The 27535-nt window shown below is 33.6% G+C and overlaps 1 protein-coding gene across 6 annotated transcripts in view; it reads left to right on the top strand.

Annotated features, from left to right (window-relative positions):
• Nucleotides 1-27535, top strand: part of LOC128205617 (potassium channel subfamily T member 2-like) — an 80397-nt gene that overhangs the window by 18916 nt on the left and 33946 nt on the right. For all 6 annotated transcript variants that reach the window (XM_052907372.1, XM_052907377.1, XM_052907373.1 and 3 more), the window contains exons 3-7: nucleotides 20619-20698; nucleotides 21632-21728; nucleotides 22655-22720; nucleotides 24744-24849; nucleotides 26971-27045. In XM_052907372.1, coding sequence (XP_052763332.1) covers nucleotides 20619-20698; nucleotides 21632-21728; nucleotides 22655-22720; nucleotides 24744-24849; nucleotides 26971-27045 — 424 coding nt within the window. The remainder of the gene's footprint in view (nucleotides 1-20618; nucleotides 20699-21631; nucleotides 21729-22654; nucleotides 22721-24743; nucleotides 24850-26970; nucleotides 27046-27535) is intronic.

The following is a 27535-nucleotide window of genomic DNA, read 5'->3' on the forward strand; positions in this document are numbered from 1 at the left end:
ATACTTATGATAAAACAATGGATTAAAGGGGCTCAGTTGCAATAAAATTCTTAGTTGATTTTAGTCGTCAACTCTGTTAAAACTGACCACAAGGCTGAGGTAATAAAACAAATCAATGTCTTTTATACAGGTTTAAGATGAATAAAATTACAACTGAATTTTTTCTGAAAGAGCCCCCAGGGTTAGAGCCCCCGGGGTTAGAGCCCCCGGGGTTAGAGCCCCCGGGGTTAGAGCCACGGGGTTAGAGCCCCCGGGGTTAGAGCCCCCGGGGTTAGAGCCCCCGGGGTTAGAGCCCCCAGGCTTTGAGCCCCCAGGGTTAGAGCCCCCAGGGTTAGAGCCCCCAGGGTTAGAGCCCCCAGGGTTAGAGCCCCCAGGCTTAGAGCCCCCAGGGTTAGAGCCCCCAGGGTTAGAGCCCCCAGGGTTATATTGCCAAGTAAACTTTAACAAGTTCAATAAACCCAAGCAATTTCACAACATTTCTTATTTGTTTACAAAACAGTCCAAATACCAATTCCCTTTGTGCGCATTGACCTTCACCATTTGGCATTAAATTTATTTTTCATGCCGCTGAGATTTTATCATATTATATTAATTTTCTGGAGCCATGTGAGTTTTTGTTAGCCAAGTTACTTGATAACTGTGGAGGGATCTGTTGCTTGGAGGCCAGGCAATAGTTTCTTTTGTTTGAGGGTCAACCACAGATCATGATGATACATTATGTTAGCTATCATGAAAAAACATCAACCTACTGGAAATAAAACGAAACCTATGGGATGAGAGATCATTAAAAAGCAAATTTTTACTTTTTCCTTTATTTTTTTCTGCCGAACTTGCTCAAAATCTATCCTTCTTAAGGTGATAAACAAAATTCTGATTTGGAATGGCCTTTTATTTTCTTTATTTCTCTGACTTGCTAGATGTCTTTTTTTGAGAGTTGCAATAAAACTGGGTACTTAGTTGTACTGAATTGTATGTGTTTTTCATGACCACGCAGTTTGTAATTTATATTTTAATTTGATATGAGGTGTTTGATAATGATCTCATGGTGGCGTTATATAAGGCTGCGTCTCTGATAGATTTTGATTAGGATGCAAAACTGGTGTTAGGATAACTGATGGCTGAAGCGCTGGTGCAAAATTGATTTGGGACTTACAGAGTGGTAATATTCAGTTATTATAACAAGTGAAATGGGTATTTTTCTTGTTTAAGGATGATTATAATGTTGCTGCTAAAATAAAGAATTATACATGCATGTTTTAGGGTAAAATTTATTGATTTTTGATACTTTGATATTTAAAAATATTTAAAAAAAACTTTAATTATTAAGGAACTGCTAGATCAGTCAATGTTTTAATACAGTGGTCAAAACTATTACAAGCCCGCAAGCCCTGCAGTGGTTAAATGCTCTCTGGGCTTGCTCATATTTATTGGACTTTAGCAAAACAAGCTTATCATCATTATTATCTTTTAATAAGTGTTTCGTTTTCATGTTATAATTGATGGAAATATAGAGTTAAATTTTTTAGACAGTTTGCTGAAAAGGTCAAACAGGATCATTAAAAAAAATAATTTCAAAGTCAAAATTACTCCCTCTCCTTTGAACTTATATTTTCTTATTCATTGATTTGCATGTATGCATAATACAATATAAGATTGATCATGATGTATTATGCGTTTGCATTTCTGTATAGTTTGAAATATATTATATATATTATTTTCATTGATACGATTAATTAACAACTGTAAGATCCATTCATTCTTCTTTGTGGATTATCTTTGTTTCAATACTTTTTTGCTAATTTAAATTAATAAAATCTTATATTATGTAAAAAATAAAAAAAAATGATGCAAAATAAAATTTATGTGTTATTTTGAAATAGTTATGTATAACCTCAAATTAAAGGTGTATTATCAAATGACTCAAAAGGAAATATACAAATTACGTCAGAGTGTTGTATTTCCAAAACAACACGCAGAAACATAAACATATTTACACATTACCAAATGCATTACAAAATGGTATGTATTACAAAAGCGTGCAACAAATTATTTTTGGACTTATAATATAATTTTGTTTATAGTACGGATATTTGTTTTTACCATATTGATAGATGTAAGTATTTTTCAATACCTATTGAGATTATATCTTCTTTAATAAAATAATTTATTTATCTAATTTTTTCTCTATTTTCAGAGGGGAGAAAGAATATCCATAAGAAATTGACTGCAAGAAATTTCTCTGATTGATAAAAAACAAGAACAATGTCTGGGTGCAAAGAAGCTTGATTTTTACAGTTTTCCATCTGTGTCCATTGGCTGCTTGACTCATTGACTCCTTAAAATGTGACAATTTTGAAAAGAAGAAAAAAAAGGTGCAGTTAAATTTGAAGTGCTACAACTCTTGAACTGTGATATGCATTATACTCAAAGACATTTCTGCCTTAAAAAAAACATTTATCTGTGATATTATACCCCCAAAAATGCTAAAATATATGATATAATTTTACATTTTCCAATGGACATTATACAAGGCCTTCACGATAATCTTCCAGATTGATTTGTGATGTTGAGTTTAACACATCTCCATGTAGATAAATTGCCAATTATTGAAAACTAATTTGTCTGCCAAGATTGACTACATACTTACAGTGTACTCACAAACTACTTACATGATCGTGCATACAGCATCTTAATCAAGTTGCTCAGTTGACAAAGTTCACTACGACAATACAATTGTTTGTAGTGTATAGCACTAAGGATGTTTTAAAAAGCCAGGGAAGTTCAAGCATCTCGCGTTATAATAGACCAGAAATAAAAAGCTCTTGAGAAGACATGTAAATGCTATATATTTATTTTGTGTACATCTGATGATTTAATTTTACTGAGCAAACATTAAAAATGTTTGGAAAAAAAGGCCATGAGGAGCGCCGGAAATCACAAACACCGAGCATGTGCGATGGCATGGATTTAGATCAGTTTTTCGCCGCTGATACCAGTGATGACGAAGATGATTGGCACCGGTACGATTTTTATACCTTACCTTTAAACTAAACGGCAAATTACACCAGTTCAGAAATGATAACTCAGTAGTTGCATGCCTTCTTTCTTTTAACTAACACATAACAGTGATTCCAATCATGGTCATACCATCTCAGGCCATAGGCTTCTTTCCATCTCTATTGGTTTTGAAACTGAATAGTTTATGATTTAAAAATGACAGGCTGAAAATGCTGGATCTACTTGATCTACTTTTTTTTTCATTTTCACGGCACTCTTTGTACTCGTAAAACACATATGGTCACTTTATGGAATAAACAGTGGTAACTTTCAACGAATTTTACTTTTCTTAAATTAAATGTAAACTTTTTTTCGAGCATTGTTTATTGTTGAGTACACAAATGGAGCTTTTTCCCTAGATATGGTGTTGGGGATCGTGAAGCCCTAGAAGTCAGTGTTATCTCGCATGCTTATTGGTCAATTAAATATAGAATATATAGGAAATTTATTAGAACTCTGGCCTGCTGTACATGATAGTATAGAATACACAGTCTATGTGTTTCACACTGCCTAAACTATCCAAGATGGAAAAAATATACTTTTTTAATTTGGAAGAGGAATGAGTATCCCTTGTTCACCTCGAAATCCACTCCTATATTGAGGTAAGTTAGTATTGTGAGCAATCCTTAAGATGCACTCTTACTACCAATTAACATTTACCACAATTAATAAAATTGTTTTAATATTCCAAAAAGGATAAATAAATGTCAAGAACAATGGTTCTTATGAGGATAACGAGTTTAATTTGAAAGAAGTGAGCATATACAACACAGTATTCCTACTTCCAAGGACTATGATAAATAGACAACAGTAAATCTTTTAGCATTCACCAATTATTTAATATTTTTGTACTTTCTGCTATTAAATACACGGTTACAATCTTGTTATTAGCAATTCATATTTTTCATAAATGCATTATTTAATAAGTAGTTAAAGGTTTATCTGTCAAAATTGATGTTTGTTATACATGTGTATGTATTGATTTTGAATAACAATGTCACTTAAGCAAACTTTAAATATTATATCGGTATTTTATGAATAAATTAAATTGACATTCCACGCAATTCAGTCATCCCACGCTGGCTTCGACAATTTGCATAGATATATATATATTGTATATGTACAAGGTTTGTCGGGATTTATTAAAACAAAACAATGGCTAAAACAATGCAATAAGGTGTTTTTTATGCATGTTTTTCAAACATTAAAAAGCTTTCTTATTGATATATATATATATATATATATTATACGTAGGAGTGGTAGACCTGGGGGTGTTGATGTTATTTTTTTGGATTTCAAGTTAAAAGCTACGGTAGTCTAAATTAAGTATTAATGTTAATCATTAATAGTTTAAAATGCATTGTATTGCAAAATGTTATTATGCACGTAGCATAACTGCGTTAGTTTCATGACATAGTCATTATTTATATTTTAAATCTTCTGATTAATTGTTAAATATAATTTGCCTTATTAAGGAATAATGGCATAAAGTAGTTAACAGGTTTATAAATCGGGATTCATAAGTTTTATATAAATATCTGAATATATTATATTGATCAATTAGACATTTAAGTTGTAAAACGCCGATTGGTTATACCATTTTGTTTATGGTTTTTGGTCATGGAACTCGTTTGATTCGTTGAAGTCAATGACTGTTGACTCAGAGGAGCACAATAATAATGTTTTACGTGACTTGCCAAATTTGACACTTAAACCCATATTTGGCAAAGTTGTAGACAAGAGATTGGATCATTATTGTTAACATTAGTATTTGTTTCTGCTTCAATGAAGAGCGTCTGGCAAGTACCAGTTTGAATGAGTGGTAAATATTGCCGAAAAATATTGAAGGAATCAGCACAAGAAGTTGGTGGTTCAAAATTGGGACAATGATAACAAGTTGGAAGATGTTTATATAAAACGTTTTAATCAAACTTTCTATTAGTTCGTAAGGTCACATTTCAGATACAGGTTGAACATAGGTCGCATTAAATCTGAATTGTAAGTGTGTTTATTGTGAATGAACTTTAAGTTCAGCGGAGTTTTCTGCAAGCTTAGTTATTTACAAAAGTCAGGAATTGTGTGTAAATAAAATGGAATACCATGTTCATCGTAGAACAAGGCTGAACACACACAGGCCAAGTCATCATGTTTTACTGTAAGTAAATATATGCAAAAAATATTTTTTACATGAACTTACTATTTAAATTTCACTAATTAACAACTTTTTTTATCTTTAAGATATTAATTATTTTTCAACAAGTCAGTTTGTTGGTATATTTATAACATTATATATTTATTTATTTTGGTCAATAAAAGACTTAAATATAAAGCATATAAAGAAATTACAGAGTAAATTAAAAAGAAGTAATTTGATGATTTAGTTTTAACATAATTTAATAATTTTTATTTCAATTCTTATTTTTTGCCCATATACATATTTCTTCTGGGCCGTTTTGGTGTAGGAAAGCTGCCGTGAAGTGTAAGGTTTCTTTTTATTGAAGAAATGAATAATACCTAAAGGTTTTATCAAACAGACTTTAAATGACTTTTTGATGTGATATTATACACCTTTAGATACAAAAGGCATTTTACAACATCAATTTGCAAATTAATATATAAGTCACTTATAGGTACACAAATTCATTTTATTTCATTTTAAAGTATTTTGAGCAGGTATATTGCACTGGGGTAATACTGAACTTGTACCAAAAGCTTTTTTTTTACATTCAAAGTTATGTACCCTATTCACTTTTTCATGATCTGAAGGGATTTTAATCTGACCATTTAGGTGTTTCAGAAATGGCCATTTGTAGAGTCAATGATATTTCTCTTTTCCATGATTATAAATCAAAATAATAAACTATAAGTATCCTCCATGGCCAAGAGTGTAAGATGGGTTCATTCCTACCTGAGCGTAGGGTGTTGTGTGGAAGTGATGTTTACTGAGTTTCCCCAAAACACCCTGCGCGAGGGTTGGGATGAACCTATCTTACATGAGCTGCTATGGTAGGTGCTTTTTCTCCCACCTCAGTTAATCAAAATTAAGTAAAAATGTAATGTGTTTGCTGTAACTGTTTTTGTAGTGAAAATAAATGCGTATGGATATGTGATAATTCGTGGTTGTCATGGATATGCGCGCATGCAGGCGCAGTGATTCAGACTATGTTATTAGTGAAATCGGTCTTTAAATAGTTCTGAGGAGAGTGAAGAGTTATATCTTGAAAGGTATGTGAAAACCTTTTTATAGTGACATTTGAAGCAAGAAATAATGAATAAGCTTTGTAAATATTGCACCAAGACAATGTTTCTATGATGCTACAGGGAGGTAATTACAATGTGATGACCATTAAAAAGAAAATCCATATGGGCGTTTTATCTTTGCCCATGGGCATGATAAGAATTTATAGCATGGTTAAATTTTTGGATCTACTTATCTGAGGTGGAAGAAATTCTCGAATAGTAAAGTAAAAGTTAAAATGAGGGCAAATTGTGTTAGAAATTGTTGGCTGTGTCATGGACACTACAGCGTCACGGACACTACATCAAGGTTTTGTAGCAGCATTGTTACTTAATCAGAAACAGAATTATCTCAATATAACATTGAAATAATAAGATAATGTTCAAACCCAGAAATAATGGTTCATTATGAAAGCTTATAATGAATTGGTTGGTATTGTTATATATGGGTATGTGAATTATGCATCATGGACAGACTGACTATGGCTGTTCTGGGGGTTGTTTAAACGAGATGGAATTTTAAAATTATAATTTATTTTTATCATGTTTGCATTACATAAATATTTTTGTTTTAATCAACATATTAAATGTAAACTAAAGGGCTAAATTTAACAAAATTAAAATATTTTTTATTATAAATGACCTTATTGAGGTTATATATCAATGAAAAAGAGAATGTTTAACATACCTATGCCTGTAGTATGGGACACTGCTGGAGTGGCTGCAGGGATAACAAGACAGGGTTGATAAGCTGTATCAGGTCTTATACATTTCATTGTTTCCAATCGGGTAATCAAATGAAGCTTATATCACAGGAGGGAAAGTAACTAGGAAGCTGGTGCCCAACAAGGGTGCTGGTGCCCAACTGGGGTTCCAATCCCTTAAACTAGGGAGCCCAACTGGGGTTCCAATCCCTTAAACTAGGGTGCCCAACTGGGGTGCGAATTCCTTTAACTAGGGAACCCAACTAGAATGTTCAACTAAAGGGCGCTTAACTAGGTCGCTCAACTATGGCCACATTGGGGGATCAGAGTCCTAGGCTTGAATTTTAGTTTAGGGGGGGGGGGGGATCTGAAAACAGAGAAGGGGGTAGGAGCCTTTAAGAACACGGAAAAAAATATAGTGTTTTAGAACAAAAGATCTTCAAGGGAGATTTCTGCCTAGGATATTTAGTTTAATTGATTAAGTTACCAGCATGACTTTTTCCCCTGACAAATAGATGACGGCAAATTTTCGACCAAGGCAACGAAATATTGAAGTTTATCGGAGGGGAATTCATATTTTTAGGGGGAAAACGATGCTTAATTTTCAAGGAGAAGGGGCGTTCTTCTATATCAGGTTAAAAAAACCTAAATATAGACTGACATGCATATATATTATGTTCATTAAAAGGAAAGGTAACTCCTGAACATTACAGCTTAAACCCAGTTGTCGGAAAGAATCGTAACAGGATTATAATTATAGCATAGGTTAACTAGCTGGCGATCATTGTATTTTATTTCTTGGGAAATTATTACATTTTTTAAAATAATTACTGCATCTATATATTTATTACATCCAATTTGTTTGTTATTTTCATATCAACAGAGTGAAATAAAGCAGACAGTAATGCTGCTGTTCTGTTGTTTTCATTTGACAGTTTTTATCCATGACTCAATCAAATCATACTGCATTATAAGGCAATGCTTTTTGTCATCAGTGTTCAGAGATGCTGGACTTGATTTTCATAACTTCATGTTTTCGTTTTATACATACTTTGTACATAAATGTCTGTCAAATGTCATTTTACATCAATAAACAAAGATTACTGTCATTTTTGTGCATCACTAACACTGAATCAAACATTTATTTTTTAACTTTATAAAGGGAGATAATTAAGCTGTTTCTCATAGATGTATATTCTAGATTGCTATGGGTTTTGTAAAGGATGTTCTCGTATTAATGTCTAAGACCTATCAACACTACATCTTTCATCTTTGCTGATATACTGCTTTTTTATGTCAATGTTTTTTATTATCTTAAAACAATCTTGCCTTGTTAAGTCACAATATATTGTCGTTTATAATATATGGTCTGAACCAGGGCTTTTAATGTCAACAAAAACAAGCTACAGGCACAGTTACATTAATGGATGGTCCCATTACTTGCAGTTACCACTGGAAAAGACATTATCATCAGTATATAAGTGTTAAAATAATTTATATCACAAACAAATCTATTTTTGAAAATAGTTTATGGGTAAATAATGTCCTGAAGCAGGTTTTAACTTGTTTGTACAAGCTTGCAAAATTCAGAAAACTAATTGGATGCTGATTGAAATCAGAGACACTAATGCATCATATGAAAGTTACCTATATCTTTAAAAAGCATTTCATAGATGAAATACTTGATTGTCCCCAAAGGACATTAAAAATTGAAGAAAACAAAATCCAACGAACACTGGTTTGTACTGGTTTCAGATGGGTTCTAATGTCCTAGTTGATGGGTTTTAATGTCCTAGTTGATGGGTTCTAATGTCCTAGTTGAATAATGGGTTTGGCCTCTGATCTTAGAATTATGTTGACGATCTGGTGTTTTTTTAGTTTATTTATACTTGCACTGGGGAAAAGGCCATTTACCGAGTGCTCCGATAAGATTGTTATAGTCATATTAGGTGTTTAGAGCATATATAGTCCACAGAGAGAATGTAACCCTGTATGGAGCTAATTCTGGTTCTTTATCGTGCACCAGTGTATAGCACAGTGTGTGTCACACGGAACCCCTATTCAGATCTGTTTTGATAACTTCTTTTAAATAAAAACTCCTTTAGGTAACTTTAAATTTCTATTGAAAATGTCAGAAGAACGGTTATATATTTTGAAATTATGCGGGGTAAAGTTGTTTTTTAAATCATATTGAATAATTGCCCAAATTTTGAGGCAACTGATTGATTTTCAACAATACTCGATCATGCTTCCATGTAATATAAGAATCTGTCATGTGATTCCCATACAGATAGAAAAATCCGACACGAGGGCATCTGTGTAAGCCGTTAACAAGGCTTGCTGAGTTACCGGTCACGCAGTGTGCCCGAGGGTTGGATTTTTCGATCCGCACCGGAAAAACATGATTTATAATTTTTCTTGCATACCTAAAATTATGAATTTGTGGAAAAGTTGATGTTGAAAACGCACTTGTACATTTCACCAAAAAGTGTGTGCGACGTTGTTTACTGACGTCATAAAGCGCAGTAATTTTAAATCACTATCGACGTCAAATAGTTCCTAAAAATTGCGCTTTTATAATTATTTACTTTCAATTTTGATTAAAAGTATTGTAAACTTATATTTTTGATTGCGCTTTATTGAAATTGCATAATATACTTTTCATAAACCATACAATTTCATAAACCATACAATAAAAAAAAAAGAAGTGGCGCGTTGTTGCACGTGACTCGTCTTACATGAGGGGGTGTAAGACGAATTTTTTCAGCACTGGTCACATGACCGGAAACACACATCCGGTATGCAAGAATATTATTTCTATACCAATGTATGAGAAAGAGTATGTCATTGGATTGGTGGATGGAAGGACGGGCAGGCTTTGGATTGCTTTTGAGGGGGGGGGGGGGGGGGGGGGGGGGGGGGGGGGTCAATGTCACTTAGTTACCTAGAGTAGAAAATGAAAAAAATCATACATGCAAAGAGAATTTAAGGCCACTGCTTTTTTCGAACTCGTACAAGAAATTAATTGGGTTGGTCAATGTGTTGTGTCAATGTGTGTGGAGTCTCCACGCGTACTTTGACCAACCCAATTGCGTTCATATCCCCGATAATGACATCAACCCCGCAATTCATTCCCTATATTTACACCAATAGTTCATTATTTCATTCATGAATTGTTAAAAAAATACTTCATTTCATTTAAGAAAACCTTTCAGTAATCCGTTCTTACTCATTCTGTAAATAGAACGACCCGACTATAACCGGAAACATTTTTTTCAAATGACGTCACAATAACGCGGGAAAAGATCAACCACTTGAAATCACTTTAAAACGTAAAATTAAAGCAATTCTGGTACCAATATATTTAAAATATAATAAACTTACACTTTTAAAAATGTTGATCTATATTTTACGGGATCTGCAGACACAATACAACCAATAACAAGATCAATAGCTTTCATGTATATTGTTATGCAATGAATTACGATCCGAACATATCCGAAAATGTTGCGTTCATCGATTGATGAACGCAATTGCCGATAGGCAGTTCATTTAAGGAACGGAAGTTGAGGTGTAAATATTTACCTATAATTTCTAATTGACCATATCCAAAACCTGGTTCATCGCACTGTGGCCCTTCTAGTTGAATAGTGGCTGCCTTATTTGATGACATTGTCGCTGGGACAGGAATCTACCATGATGTCATATCCATTATGTTTAAGAACTATAGGAATTATTGATTGCGTGATTCAGTTCTTCTAATGATATTATTCAAACAACTCTTTTCAATAGTTATTTGGCAACATTTTACCAATACTTCCCTGTATACAATATAGCTTTAGACTTGACTCATCATTACATATATCGCTCCCTGTGATATTTAGTTCTTATAACAAGAACGTGGTGTGATGGGTGAATTTATCACATCCAGTGATAGCTGTAGAAATTTACCATTAGAATATTCTTCCTTTCTCTATATAATTTAGATATTTGTACATTTTTCTTTTCTTCTCATTCTATTAAGTCTGAAAACCTGATTACGTTAAAACATACAGTCAAATTAGAATGGCCTTGGTGGTTCGCAAGTTGTAGACAAATATAATAATCATGAATATTTATGTCGCATTTCAAACTTTGTTGCACATGCACATGTATTTGATTTATTGCACATGGCTATGTTTAGAAAACTGTTTTTTTACCCTCAGGGATATAATTATGTTCCAGAAGAAATATTACGTTGTAGATAAAGGCGCATGCTGACAATTTCTGGTAATAATTAAAGTCTCCGTAACAGCATTATAGTTAAAGGGACTGAAATGAAATTGACCAATGTTAAAACTGTAATCATATTTAAAATTTATTATTAGTTATCCACATTTTAACCGTAAAGAAGTTCAATTGTCAGGGTTTTCAAAATATTGAATGATGTGAAGTAACCTAGTTGTAATAATTTAAAGTGTTTCTGTAAGCTGTTTCGTTTAGTGTTAAAAGGGGGTAGTCATGAGTGTTAAAAGGGGGTAGTCATGAGTGTTAAAAGGGGGTAGTCATGAGTGTTAAAAGGGGGTAGTCATGAGTGTTAAAAGGGGGTAGTCATGAGTGTTAAAAGGGGGTAGTCATGAGTGTTAAAAGGGGGTAGTCATGAGTGTTAAAAGGGGGTAGTCATGCTTTAGATTGCCTGTGCACTGAGGGTGTTGTGGAAATCTTGGCTATGAATATACCAGGTAGTTCTCAATTCAAGTACTTTTGCTCCAGGAAATTATCTCAAAGTTGAATAAGAATACATCCTACATTTTCAGCCCATGAAATTGAAGAAAGGCAATCATTAAGTACTTATAGGCTTAATCATTAAGAATTTCAACGTTTGCGTGTATTTAAAGGTCCACCTAACTGGCACTCATCTGATACATGCTTCCTGTGTCAAATTGTGTGATGAGTATGTGTTAGCCATTGAGGTAGTATTCTAAGATAGATGACTGGAAGCAATATTTTAATGATTAAGAATGAGCTACGCTATCTCAGCCCATTTTTAATCATAAAAAATGTTACTTTGTGTCATACACATTAACAATACATATTACTAAAATATTTTAGACCTAACAATTTATTTAAATATCGAAAATTCACTACTGAAATATATTTTTCAAACTTAATGCCGTCCCCTTAGATTGTAAACATTTGAAGTATTGATTTTGTTTGTTTTCTTTTTTGATAAAGACCGGTCAATTCTTCTTTTATGTCTTAATTGAATAATTATATGTATGGCATTGAAGTGTTCCTGGTTTTTAACCCTCGGGACATTTTGTTGTATTGCCTTAAAATTTTCCACGACGTTAAGACAGATCAGTGTATAATTTATTATAAACTTTGACAAGTTGTTGACGTTTACGATGTCATATTCGTAACATTAGGCAGAAATGAATAAAAGTACATCTGCGTTGTACTATATTTATAAATTTCATCAATGTTAATATATTTTAAGATGTTCATGTGTGATGATTGCTGTTGATGTTAGTTCATAAAATGTGTGTAAATAAAAAGTCTATGGATGTTATGTATATTCGAGTGTCATGTCATTAAGATAAGGATTTAAATTTCGCGGAATGCTCGTTTGTTTCTCTTTTTTTGTCAGCGGTAAACAATGAATCATTATTGTGGCTTGATATTTAAAACAGGAGTTGACATTGACATTGTGTACTAAAGTTAGACTTTCTTTATCATTTAAAGAAAGCGTAATCCTGATTTAGCGACATTTTATCAAATTAAACTTTCAAGATCTATGTATGTAAATAATGTTACAAGTTGTAAGGACATAATTTTACAGCATTGTGAATTGTCATGTTGAAGTTAGGAATCTGTTTCATTTTCAAATTATAAACATTCTTTGTCAGTGAAATATTTTATGACAGAGCTAACAATTTATTGGATATTTATGTGATTTGAAGTAAACAAATAGATTTTGTTCAGAAAAATCATTTTTCAAAGGGAGATAATTTGGATATCACCTTCAAGTGTAATTGTGTTACAGCAGAGAAATTGGCAGTTTTAAAGATGATATGCAGTCTACCATATATATATGTAATATTTTTGATTCTTTAAGACAGAAACCTTTATCATCTGGAATTTGTGAAATTTGGAAAGCCAATAAACCATTAAGTCTTATACGGCTGAACCAACGAAAAATGGAACAAAAAAAGGAACAACACTTAGAACAGATAGCTTAGACAGTTTCTTTAACATTAGATTTTGTCAATACAAAGGTAGTAAGTTATATACCGACACTAAGGGACCGTGATATGATGTATATTTTCTGGATGTAATAAAATCCAGCTTGCATATGTAATGCGAAAAGTAAAAGAAGCCATCAGATCTATGGCGATATTTGAGCGAAACATGTAGAAAATTGCAATATCAGGGTTAAAGTAACAGTTAGCAGAAGACAGTTTATTACGGCAGTGTTTATCTCAAAAATTGGATTTTTGTTTTTTTGTTGTGATTCATACCTCGAAATATACTGGCCTAAGGATTTTGGTAATAAAAAAAAAGTGCTTAAAGAATTTTGGACAATCAATGATAAAGCCTTCATACATGAGCTGAGTGGGATATTGTTAAAGTTTGAAAATATAAATAGTAAGGACAATGTTGAAGTCTGTAAGGTTTTCATTACATCGTAGCAACGTTAGTTTGCAGAGTGGAAGTGATTGTGACAATATCTCCATTGACGACGACGGATACTTGTAAGTTGTTACTGTGAGGTTTTCTGTTATATTGTCGCAGTTGTTGGTTGTTCGTTGTCAGCATTGAAAACTATTAAAACCAAACTCCCATGGCAAGGATTTGAACCCGGCTTGCCTTGGTGAAAAACAGTGTGCTTTAACGCTCTAAATCGATAAATTATGAATTGTCACAAGTGGTAATTTAAAAAAAATTAAAAAAATTGGCATGTTATTTATGGTAAGAGAATGATCAACTATGTTAAAAGAACCATGGATCCTGAGTCATGTTAAATTAAGCTAAGTTTAAGTAACAGAAAATTTATACAGTCAAACCCTGTTGGCTCGAACTCCCTTGGCTCAGATTCCTCGTTGGCTCGAACTCCCTTGGCTCAGATTCCTCGTTGGCTCGAACTCCCTTGGCTCAGATTCCTCGTTGGCTCGAACTCCCTTGGCTCAGATTCCTCGTTGGCTCGAACTCCCTTGGCTCAGATTCCTCGTTGGCTCGAACTCCCTTGGCTCAGATTCCTCGTTGGCTCGAACTCCCTTGGCTCAGATTCCTCGTTGGCTCGAACTCCCTTGGCTCAGATTCCTCGTTGGCTCGAACTCCCTTGGCTCAGATTCCTCGTTGGCTCGAACTCCCTTGGCTCAGATTCCTCGTTGGCTCGAACTCCCTTGGCTCAGATTCCTCGTTGGCTCGAACTCCCCTGGCTCAGATTCCTCGTTGGCTCGAACTCCCCTGGCTCAGATTCCTCGTTGGCTCAAACTCCCCTGGCTCAGATTCCTCGTTGGCTCGAACTCCCCTGGCTCAGATTCCTCGTTGGCTCGAACTCCCTTGGCTCAGATTCCTCGTTGGCTCGAACTCCCTTGGCTCAGATTCCTCGTTGGCTCGAACTCCCTTGGCTCAGATTCCTCGTTGGCTCGAACTGGATTTTTTTATACTGAATGTTAGCATTCCCGCTTGGCTGGAATTTTCTGAGGCTCGAGATATTTTCTCTGGTCCCTGGGAGTTCCAGCCAACAGGGTTCGACTGTAATATATGTCATCAAATTTGACATGGCTGATTATTTAATAGTTACTATGAGACCTATATTTGCTTGTCGCTGTTATTATGTAAAAATGTAGGTAATTTTCTATTTGCTAAGTTTCGAATTTATCTGTACGAGGCTCTAGCATATTTTTGCGAGTGGCTATTGTGCTTAGTCACATAATGATAAAATACATTCAGAAAAATGTGAATGGCTTACATAAAATTGTAATAAATTATACCAATCAAGGAATTTTGAAAGCTAGGGCAAAAGTCATTTGCAATATGCAATTTTTATTCGCATCTTGCAAGTATGCAAGTCAAAATTCAAAATTTAACCCCGTATTTCCCCGTATGGATCACTTATAATGATTTTACTTATATAAATATGATAATATGTTCTTTTTATCTAACTAAGATTAATTGTAGTTAGACACATGTAACCAAAACCTGTCAAACTGATCTGTACAAAGTAGGCAATTAAAGCATGCCTCGGGCCAAACCAATTTAATTTTCTGTTTGACGGATTTTGGCCACCGAAAGTTGGAGCGATTTTTTTCTCCATGTCGTTTAAAAAACAACAGTCAGATTCATATTTATAATGATAATCCTGACCATAACAACATTATAAACCCTACTAGGTGTTATTTATGAGGAACTTTTAACCCCATCAAGAATTTATTTTAGATACCGTTTCATTCTGTCCGAATGGTCTTAAGTCATTATGTCACATGTTTTTGTGTTGCTCCTCACAAAACAGCTTCTTAAGCAACAGATCAGCCAATGACATTTCAGATACGCAAACATTAAGTGCTAGGTTTAATTGTTAAGAATTTCAACTTTCACGCATTTTTAAAAGTCTGCCTACTGTGACTGATTCAATACACATTCTTTGCATCATTGACAATGTGTCAGCCAATGAGATTGTATTTTACATTCCCTGCGTCATTGACAATGTGTCAGCCAATGAGATTGTATTTTACATTCCCTGTGTCATTGACAATGTGTCAGCCAATGAGATTGTATTTTACATTCCCTGTGTCATTGACAATGTGTCAGCCAATGAGATTGTATTTTACATTCCCTGCGTCATTGACAATGTGTCAGCCAATGAAATTGTATTTTACATTCCCTGCGTCATTGCCAATGAGATTGTATTTTACATTCCCTGCGTCATTGACAATGTGTCAGCCAATGAGATTGTATTTTACATTCCCTGTGTCATTGACAATGAGATTGTATTTTACATTCCCTGTGTCATTGCCAATGAGATTGTATTTTACATTCCCTGCGTCATTGACAATGTGTCAGCCAATGAGATTGTATTTTAGGTTCCCTGCGTCATTGACAATGTGTCAGCCGATGAGATTGTATTTTACATTCCCTGCGTCATTGACAATGTGTCAGCCAATGAGATTGTATTTTACATTCCCTGTGTCATTGACAATGTGTCAGCCAATGAGATTGTATTTTACATTCCCTGCGTCATTGCCAATGAGATTGTATTTTACATTCCCTGTGTCATTGACAATGAGATTGTATTTTACATTCCCTGTGTCATTGACAATGTGTCAGCCAATGAGATTGTATTTTACATTCCCTGTGTCATTGACAATGTGTCAGCCAATGAGATTGTATTTTACATTCCCTGCGTCATTGACAATGTGTCAGCCAATGAGATTGTATTTTACATTCCCTGTGTCATTGACAATGTGTCAGCCAATGAGATTGTATATTACATTCCCTGCGTCATTGCCAATGAGATTGTATTTTACATTCCCTGCGTCATTGACAATGTGTCAGCCAATGAGATTGTATTTTACATTCCCTGCGTCATTGACAATGTGTCAGCCAATGAGATTGTATTTTACATTTCCTGCGTCATTGACAATGTGTCAGCCAATGAGATTGTATTTTACATTCCCTGCGTCATTGACAATGTGTCAGCCAATGAGATTGTATTTTACATTCCCTGCATCATTGCCAATGAGATTGTATTTTACATTCCCTGTGTCATTGACAATGAGATTGTATTTTACATTCCCTGCGTCATTGACAATGTGTCAGCCAATGAGATTGTATTTTACATTCCCTGCGTCATTGACAATGTGTCAGCCAATGAGATTGTATTTTACATTCCCTGCGTCATTGACAATGAGATTGTATTTTACATTCCCTGCGTCACTGACAATGAGATTGTATTTTACATTCCCTGCGTCATTGACAATGAGATTGTATTTTACATTCCCTGCGTCATTGACAATGTGTCAGCCAATGAAATTGTATTTTACATTCCCTGCGTCATTGACAATGAGATTGTATTTTACATTCCCTGTGTCATTGACAATGAGATTGTATTTTACATTCCCTGTGTCATTGACAATGTGTCAGCCAATGAGATTGTATTTTACATTCCCTGTGTCATTGACAATGTGTCAGCCAATGAGATTGTATTTTACATTCCCTGCGTCATTGACAATGTGTCAGCCAATGAGATTGTATTTTACATTCCCTGTGTCATTGACAATGTGTCAGCCAATGAGATTGTATATTACATTCCCTGCGTCATTGCCAATGAGATTGTATTTTACATTCCCTGCGTCATTGACAATGTGTCAGCCAATGAGATTGTATTTTACATTCCCTGCGTCATTGACAATGTGTCAGCCAATGAGATTGTATTTTACATTTCCTGCGTCATTGACAATGTGTCAGCCAATGAGATTGTATTTTACATTCCCTGCGTCATTGACAATGTGTCAGCCAATGAGATTGTATTTTACATTCCCTGCGTCATTGCCAATGAGATTGTATTTTACATTCCCTGTGTCATTGACAATGAAATTGTATTTTACATTCCCTGCGTCATTGACAATGTGTCAGCCAATGAGATTGTATTTTACATTCCCTGCGTCATTGACAATGTGTCAGCCAATGAGATTGTATTTTACATTCCCTGCGTCATTGCCAATGAGATTGTATTTTACATTCCCTGCGTCATTGACAATGAGATTGTATTTTACATTCCCTGCGTCATTGACAATGAGATTGTATTTTACATTCCCTGCGTCATTGACAATGTGTCAGCCAATGAAATTGTATTTTACATTCCCTGCGTCATTGACAATGTGTCAGCCAATGAAATTGTATTTTACATTCCCTGCGTCATTGACAATGTGTCAGCCGATGAGATTGTATTTTACATTCCCTGCGTCATTGACAATGTGTCAGCCGATGAGATTGTATTTTACATTCCCTGCGTCATTGACAATGTGTCAGCCGATGAGATTGTATTTTACATTCCCTGCGTCATTGACAATGTGTCAGCCAATGAGATTGTATTTTACATTCCCTGTGTCATTGACAATGTGTCAGCCAATGAAATTGTATTTTACATTCCCTGCGTCATTGCCAATGAGATTGTATTTTACATTCCCTGTGTCATTGACAATGAGATTGTATTTTACATTCCCTGCGTCATTGACAATGTGTCAGCCAATGAAATTGTATTTTACATTCCCTGCGTCATTGACAATGTGTCAGCCGATGAGATTGTATTTTACATTCCCTGCGTCATTGACAATGTGTCAGCCGATGAGATTGTATTTTACATTCCCTGCGTCATTGACAATGTGTCAGCCGATGAGATTGTATTTTACATTCCCTGCGTCATTGACAATGTGTCAGCCAATGAGATTGTATTTTAGGTTCCCTGCGTCATTGACAATGTGTCAGCCGATGAGATTGTATTTTACATTCCCTGCGTCATTGACAATGTGTCGGCCAATGAAATTGTATTTTACATTCCCTGCTTCATTGACAATGTGTCAGCCAATGAGATTGTATTTTACATTCCCTGCGTCATTGACAATGTGTCAGCCGATGAGATTGTATTTTACATTCCCTGCGTCATTGACAATGTGTCAGCCAATGAGATGTATATTTTAAGTCACACTAAGCTCACTCCATCCCTTCTAAATCATTAAGAATTTATTTCATGTTATCTAACAAATACGTAGTAAAAAGTAGGATTGGTTGTATGATTTTGTTTTATTCATATTTTTACATTTTCTGAAAAAAAGTGTGTGTTTATTTGGTTGAACAAGACTTTGAAACGGTGCGCCCTTAAATAATAAAACAATGATGTATTTTCTGCGGTCTTCAAAGTTCATGTTGTTGCATAAATTTACAACATGACTTTGTGTTACACTAGCTGTGGATAATTAATTCATGTTTCCGGAAACAAAACCACATTCAAGAGTCACTTTGTCACAATTATAACTGTTTTGAACCAAGGCAACCTGATTGTTGGTTTAATTATTCCTTTAAATTTCATGATAATAAAACAGAAATGAAAACATAATATTTAAAAATACAACTAATTTAGAATTTGACTAAAAGCTTAAATAGGCCATTTTCTTTGGCATCAAAAACTGTATGTTTTATGATTGTTGAAAATGTGTAAGTTGGGAAATATATACATAATATGTGTCAAAAATAGAATGTAAGATGTTTATAAGGTAAGTGAGTTAACACAATGGTGTTTTTTTTCATCATCGATAGTATTTGTGTACCTAAAGTATATGTAAGAATCTTTTTAGCATATTTTTTAGGTCTTTTTTAATTTGCAGCTGTGCATATGTTGGCTAGATCATTCCTTTCACAGAACTCATTTTTTTACCAAAATAACTTATTTACATTTAGGGCAATATTTCTAATTTTAGCTATTACACTTACCTCCCATGTCAGAAGGTTGGACATTGGGGGTATTTAATTATTAGGGATTGAAATTTGGTCCAAAATCAAAATCACTAGCCATTTTGGATTTTATAATGGAAATCAGAAGTTTATCAAAATGTACAAACTTACTCATTAGGATATATTTAAACGTCAATAAGAATTCTTAACAGATTAGAACACAACGTACATTTTCAGCCAATGAAATTGCAAATTGGCAATCATTAAGTTCGATGTTTAATCATTACGAATTTCAACTTTTGCCGATTTTTAAAGGTCCACCTACTTCCAATCATCCTATACAAAAGCTCTGCATCAGATTTTGGGTTTGCAATGTGTCAGCCAATGAGGTAATATTCTAAGCATGAAGTGATATTTCAATGATTAAGGAAGGTTTGTTCGCTATGTTCACTCCACCCATTATTGATCATTAAAATGTTACTTCATGTCATCTAACTATTGCATAGAACTGATAGCATTACTTCCCTGTTATTATGGTGTGTTTTTGATGTATGGAAGCAATTATTCAACAATAAGATTATGCAATCGATTTATATCGCCAATCTTAATTGTAAACAATTGTTTTCAGACAATACTGGAGCATAATTTTATACCATATATTTAGACTGGGTTTTCCAGATGACGCAATCAATTGTCAATTTCTTGAGTTTTCCCAGAGGCTATTGACATTAGCATTCAATTTTGAAGCGTTTAGATCTCAATACTGTCATCTATCTACTTGAGGAGGGGTAAGGTAAGCATAGTGCTATGTGAAATGACCCAATAGTTCTATGTGAGATTAGTACCCTGTTTATATGACTGACATTTGCCCCGCACCATTTGGGGGGGTGGGGGCTAACATATTAATGAGGGTAAATTTACCCTTGTGGTATGTTCGGACATGTTTGTATTGTATATTGTAAGTTCTTCAAAGGTTTTGCTTTTGTATGACATGAAATTATTTTATTACACACTGGGACAAAGTATTATTTGTGGCTTCATGCTCAAATGCCCCAAAAGGTGATATTGTTTTCCTCTTAGGTCAACCAACAGTCAAAATCAAGTGAAAAATTAAATCAACTTTATTCATAAATGGTTAACTTATGTAGCATTTTGATTATTTCCCGATATTTTTCTATCTTTCAGTTCCGCGCCAGTTAAATACTTTGAACATGATTCCATACGAGGGAGGTTGCGGAGAATCCTCATACGGAATTCCACAGCGCGTAAGTTTAACTTGTTTTGCATGGAATAATGCTTTTTAATTTTTTAGGTTGACTGTTGTTGATTTAAAATTGGTTCACTTGTGAATCATGGCAGACACAGGGATTACTTTGTCCAACCATGGCATTATGGTCATCACACGTTTTTATTTCTGATCAATAACTTTTGAACGTAATATGCACAATGGTCATGGTCAGTAGGTAATCCCTATTGAATTTAGGGTCAAAGGTCAAGATCATTAAGTGACCTTTACTTGTCAATAATGGTGTTTTTGTTTCAAATCAATTAATTTTGAACAACTTAGTGCAGAGTCTTCAAACTTGGTATCATAGTTAGTAGATGTCCCATATTGGGGTCAAAGGTCAAGATCATAGTGACCTTTACTAGTCAATAATGGTGCTTTTATTTCTAATCAATTAATTTTGAACAACTTGGTGCAAAGTCTTCAAACTTGGTATCATGGTCAGTAAATGTCCCATATTGGGGTCAAAGGTCAAGATCATGGTGACCTTTACTAGATTTTTTTTGGGCTTCCCTGAGAGGCACCCTGTCCGATTTGCAGAATCATATTTTAAAAAAGAAAATCAGTGTCATAGCTTTGTGGTTTCTTATTGTAATGATGTTGAAGCTCCGTATGAGATACTTAAGTATTGCAAGGTGAAGGTCACCACACTAAGATACCTTCCAAGATATATGGAACTTGGAACACATGTTAAGAGTGACAGTATGCATAACTTTCGTATAGCTCACAACTCTGTCTAAAACTTGTGTTTGTTTATGACAAAACTTATTTCCAGTCCATTAATTAAAATTTGGGCTCATTTTTTTCATCTCAAATAGATACTCATTTTACTTTGAATACAAATATACAAAGCGAACTTACAGGATATTTATATCCAGTTTATGCACTTACTTTTTATAATTGCTATTTACAGGTCTGGCTTTCACGGTGTTTGACGTCATTGCGAAGAGCCTGGTGTGTATACTCTACTTCGTACGAGTCATTCTTGATGATATGTCAACGTACGAGTGGTAAGATTTTTTAATCTGAACAACCCTTGATCCACCAGTTGTTACAAACGCTGGTAGCTTAAAAAGTCCATGCTTGTTCCTAGTCTTTTCATAACATACAATTCCATTGGATACACTGGGCAAATGGACTGCATAGACATTGTACTCGCGAATAATTGATGAGGTAAAATTCAGATGTTTGATTGGACGGCCTGAAACACACCTTAGGCTATACAGAAATACTGAACATTTACGGTTGAATTCATGCATTGCAAAATTTCCCTAGCCTGTTTTTCCATAGTATATCTTGTACTATTATCGGAATAATATAGTGAAGACCGGGTCAATTCCAAAGTCATGCTTGAATCTGAATTTTCAAATTTTCAGTTAGAGCTTTTCCACTGTTTAGAAATTTTAAAACTCACAAACTGGGACTCATTTTCATCAGTGTCATTTCTTTATTAACATTACATTTGGATACAATAAGGCGTCCTTTCCTTTTTTAACTTCATTTTTATACCCTTTTTCTTCTTCAACATAATGTAACAAAAAATTCTTTACATGTACGATTGCATTTAATTTCACCTCGTGAATGCCACTCGTGAAATAAATCTCTTGGTACTCATATGGTGAAATATGTTGCGATCTTACACTGAAACAAAAATGCTTTCCTCTATATCACTTGATGAAATATGTTGCAATCTTACACTTAAACAAAATTGCTTTCCTCTTCATCACTTGATGAAATATTTTGCGATCTTACACTGAAACAAAAATGCTCTCCTCTATATCACTTGATGAAATATGTTGCGATCTTACACTGAAACAAAAATGCTCTCTTCTATAACACTTGATGAAATATGTTGCGTCCTACACTGAAACAAAAATGCTTTCCTTTATATCATGAATTATTGTCAACCTTGACTTACAGAATGCTTTATTTCCAGTTCTGGCGATCCGTGCCAAGTTGTCAACGGCACAAAACAATCTTCAGGTTCATCTAAGGTCAACTGGTAAGGTGGTTTTGTGGCAAATTATTGTGTATTGACTATTTGATTAATTGAATTAGAACACATGACATACTGGATGTTGACCAGATAATGAGTATCTTTTCATCAGTCTGATATTTTTTGTCTTTTTGGAACTGTTTCCAATGGCTCTTTTATTGGTAAAAATATAAATTGATTGCACCACAAAAAATATGAATATCTGGATGAAAAATCAGAGTACACTTAAGACAATAAACATTTAAATGTGCAACAAGTATAAAAACAGCTTGTTTGTCTTTTTGTGTATGTATGTGTGTTAATCATCAAATAAAACATACTGTCCTTTATATCATTTTTTTACGATATTTAACTTTTCAAATTGATTGATTATTCATTATAAAGGAGTTCTTGCCCCTTGATTTATTAATAGCTAAATTATTACTGCTATAATTTTCTATTCATGGGCAATAACTCCTTCATAATGCAAACATAACATTGATTTACTGGTACATTTAGGTCAAGGCAGAATCTAGGATTTAACATTTCTCAAATTACTTCAAAGTGGTTGTAATTCAAGGTGAACATTTGAGAAATAGGTGATAAAATATGATGCTCTTTTCATTGTAAGACCACTGATGTTTCTCTCTTTCCCATGTCATGATTGTAAAACAGATTTAAAACAGAATCACTCTATGAAATTAGACACTTGACAAACTGAATATCCTTTGTGTCCTTCTGTAACCTTAGTTTTGAAAAATGATCATGAACATAACTTGTGTTGATATGATATGTTTGCATGATAAATTCATAAAAGAGCATTTTATATACATGAAGTTTTCATCTTTATTTTAATGTAATAGTTAATGTGAAAGAAATTTCTAAGTAAGAACCTTATAAATAGAATTCTTATTATTGACATTTGCTTTTTCCCCTTTTATTTCTAAAGATTTTTTTTTGTAAAAAATGAGCCATTTTAAGCCCTTCTTTCTTTTAAAAAATACCCATTTTGTCATTAAAAGCACCTGCCTTTTATTGGGGTGTTATAGACTATTAAAGTGGATTTGTTTTCGAAGCGGTTAAACTTTGATTTAATTAAAAGTGAAGTTTATTGCAATTCTTTGTACATATAAATACAAATAATTTCATGAAAAGATGCATTCAGATTAACATAGAATTAGATATGGCACTCTTTAAAAAGTGTGAATAAATAAAATAGGCTTAAAGTGGTAATATATAGATATGTTTTCCTTATTTCTGATAATTGTTATCTAAAAGAATTAATATGACACATGCTTATAAATATTTTTTCGTTTATAACACTATCAAGTTACATAATGAATTCAACTTTTTTGCAAATTAATTCAACTTTTTGCATAATTATGTTAAATGGCTGTTTTTCATGCAATTTTATGCTGCTAGTAATGATAGCATCTTCAATTACTCTGTAACAAAAGTGCATTTTTTTAATACACATTAAAGGTGAATAAATGGATCATTACATAACTGAAAAAAACACATGGTAAATAACCACATATTGTGCTTATATAAATATCAATATCATTTTTTGACCTTCAGTAAAACAAAATTATCTAAAACATACTTTAAGTATTGAGGGGTACAGTTTTTTAGAAAAAGTAACTGCATGCACAACCTGAGTTATTAAATTTCAGGGCGCGTACGTGTATTAATTCCATCACGAGGGTTGTGTGTGCAGAGTGTAACAGTTTTTTTACCAGGTTGTCAAGGACAACATTCCAAAATTAAGAAAAAATAATGAATTGCACTGTAATTTACCTGCACAGTTAAGCTGAACCTATTCTTAATACCGTTCTGATATTGATGTTAATGTACAGACAAACAAACCACTTGCCCACATGGTACTAGTTCAACTGATCTATTTTTAGATGCATTATTCTCGCTAATCATTTAGCTTACAAGCCATGACATTTAGTTAAACAAAATGTTTTGAGTCCAGCTTCCTATGAAGCTGAGGGTTTTCTGAAGGGTATTTGTTACCAATATAACGAGATTATATATTATTTTACAGGCATGTGATGTTATGGGTCCATCGTCCAATGTGGCTGTGGGTCATGCAAGTTGTCCTCTCCGTGATAACATTCGTCAAGGGTCTATTAAAAATTTACATCGCTAAGGTAACAAGACAAAATTCCAAGATATTTGTTGGGTGTTTAGTAACAAAGCATAAATTTAAAAATTATAGATGAGTTGGGTAACAGATAGTCCCTTTCAACACTAAATTCCTGTATCACATGAATGTTTTTGTAAGTTAAATTGATAAATGTCTTCAGAGGTATTTTTATATGAATAATTTTGATCCTTTGAAGTTTGTTTCAGTAAACAATTTTTTTATAAAAGTTGAGCCAGGTTTCCTAAGGTAGTAAAATCTAATTATGACTTTGTGTATATCCTTATGTAACAGAAGAAATAATATGTAAGTATGAGGCCACAGTACAGTAATAGTTTGTTCGGTGTTTCTCGTCTAAACCACAATAATTTCCTAGACTGTTCCTCTACTGGAACCAATTTTTTTTTTTTTCATTTCAAAACAACAACAAAAAATACCCACATGCAACCACCCTTAAAGCTGCACTCTCACAGATTTACGGTATTGATTTTTCTTTTAATTTATGTCTCAGAATCAGCCTTTTTGGCATCATTGCCTTCAATTCAGTCAAATAAGGTAAAGCACAATAGAACAGGTCTCAATTATAAGGAAAACTTTCGAAAAACACATTTTGCTTAAAGCTCAATTGTTTGAAAAACTGCCGAAGAACTCACTTTTCTTAAAGCTAGCCATTAAACCATTTTCGAATGTAGATATGGAAACCTACGATCTGATCTTTTGTCAGCAGTCTTGTATCACAGGTTTCAAGACATTTATGACATTCAAGTTAGGCCCGTTCCAAGACAAAATTAAAATAAAAGTTGCTAATCTGTGAGACTGCAGCTTTAAGAGCAGGAAGGGAAACACCAATAGAACTCTTTATTATTTATTGTGGCCTGAAATGAATTATAAATGTATGTTTAACTAGATACATTTACCCTTGTGCGTCTTCCCTAAGTCAACTCCCTCCTCTCTTACAATATCTTGGTATTTTTAGGGAATTTTTTTTTGTTAATGTTATGTTTATTTCATTTTTTCAATGGTTTTATTTTGTTAAAGAAATCTTGTTGTGCATATTCATATTGTTTCGTGGCCAATTTTGTTTGTGATTGGAGATTGTTGTGTGAGACCTATTCCATCTAATATATTTCCATCTAAATGTGAGTTAATGTTAAATATCGCTTTAAGAAATAAATGTGAATCTGTTTGTGTAAGTGTATTTGCATGTGCAGATTTGTTTGTTAATTGTTGTTTTTGAGAACGCTTATTGAATGATTGACAGACGGATTTAGTATGCAAATAGTTAGTAGAATTATTAATCAGAACGAAGTAAGGAATTAATTTAATAAATTACCTATGATAAATAGCCAGCCTCTTTTCGTAGATGAACTTAGTAACATAGAGCATAGTTTGTCGTTAATTTGATCTAAGCACATGAACATTTGATACTTGTGCTAAAACAACATTTATGGTCATTTGACACCAGCTCTAATGAATCAATGTTTTGTTTAATTTGTTTAAATATATTAATCAGTTCAAGGATACACAAAAATGACTGCACAATAAACAAATAATTCAAAATTATATAAAATAATTCTAAATGGATTGGAAGACAAGCACAATAACGCTTATGTAAATAACTTTTAATCCTTGTTTTTGTCATCAAACACACATTGGTCTTCTGCATTTAAATACAGGGCCTATATTTACCAAAAAAGTTAAGACTTTGAATGACACAAATTTTATTTCTATTCTAAAATTCAATTGCTTTTAGATCATTAATGCCATGTTCAAAATAACAGATTTTACCATTTATTACTCATCTTTTATCGAATTCCCATTCTGAGAGGATGAGTCTACGAAACACACAAGTGTGGGGCTTTGACTCCAGGGGCCGTATTTAATATAATTCTTATCTTTATCCTAAGTCATGCCTGAGTGATTTCATTCATTTTATTAGCCAATTATTACGGTCCAATCAAAACACTCAGATTCAAAGTTGTTGATTGAATACAGACCCTGTATAAATAAGAAATCCTTATGTATTGGTATCACACAAATTCTATTTTTTTGCTGTTTCAAGTTAAAATCAAACTGTCACTATTCATTATGTCGGTATGATTTAATCTTATCTATATGTATTTTGCAGGGTAATAGAAGTGAGCAGTTTCTACAAGCCAACTTCATCCTGGAGGTGTTCAGCTCCGTCCCTTTTATTGTGACAGTAAGTGAGATTAGTGTTCAGGTTTACGCCTCGACCAATAGGATTGTCTGACAGATTCATATATAATTATTCAGAAGAGCTCTGGCAACCAAAATTTTATCAAGCTGATACAGCTGATTGCTTTCCATTTAGGCTTTATTTGGGTTTTTAAGTCGGTTATGTAAGAGTTCTGCATGCCTTCTGGCCAATATAGAGGCATTTCGTGCTCAACACTAAGAAAGTCAGCATTTATTTTGGTCTTCTGAAGTCTTAAATAAATTGACTTAAACCTAATACTCATAGTGCAGATTGTTCACAATTTTTGTTAAAGTTAACAGCATTGTAAACGTCATCATTGTTGATTTTCAAATCTTAACTGCTGTGGAAGTTTAATGGACACACTTGTGGTATGCAAAAAAATATATCATACAATCATGATGATCATGGAGCTTTTCAAATTTTATCAAAGCAAATTAAACAGAATTTTGCCCATTTGCTCATTTTGCTTTCA

Source organism: Mya arenaria, chromosome 10, assembly GCF_026914265.1.
Source record: "Mya arenaria isolate MELC-2E11 chromosome 10, ASM2691426v1".
NCBI lineage: Eukaryota > Metazoa > Mollusca > Bivalvia > Myida > Myidae > Mya > Mya arenaria.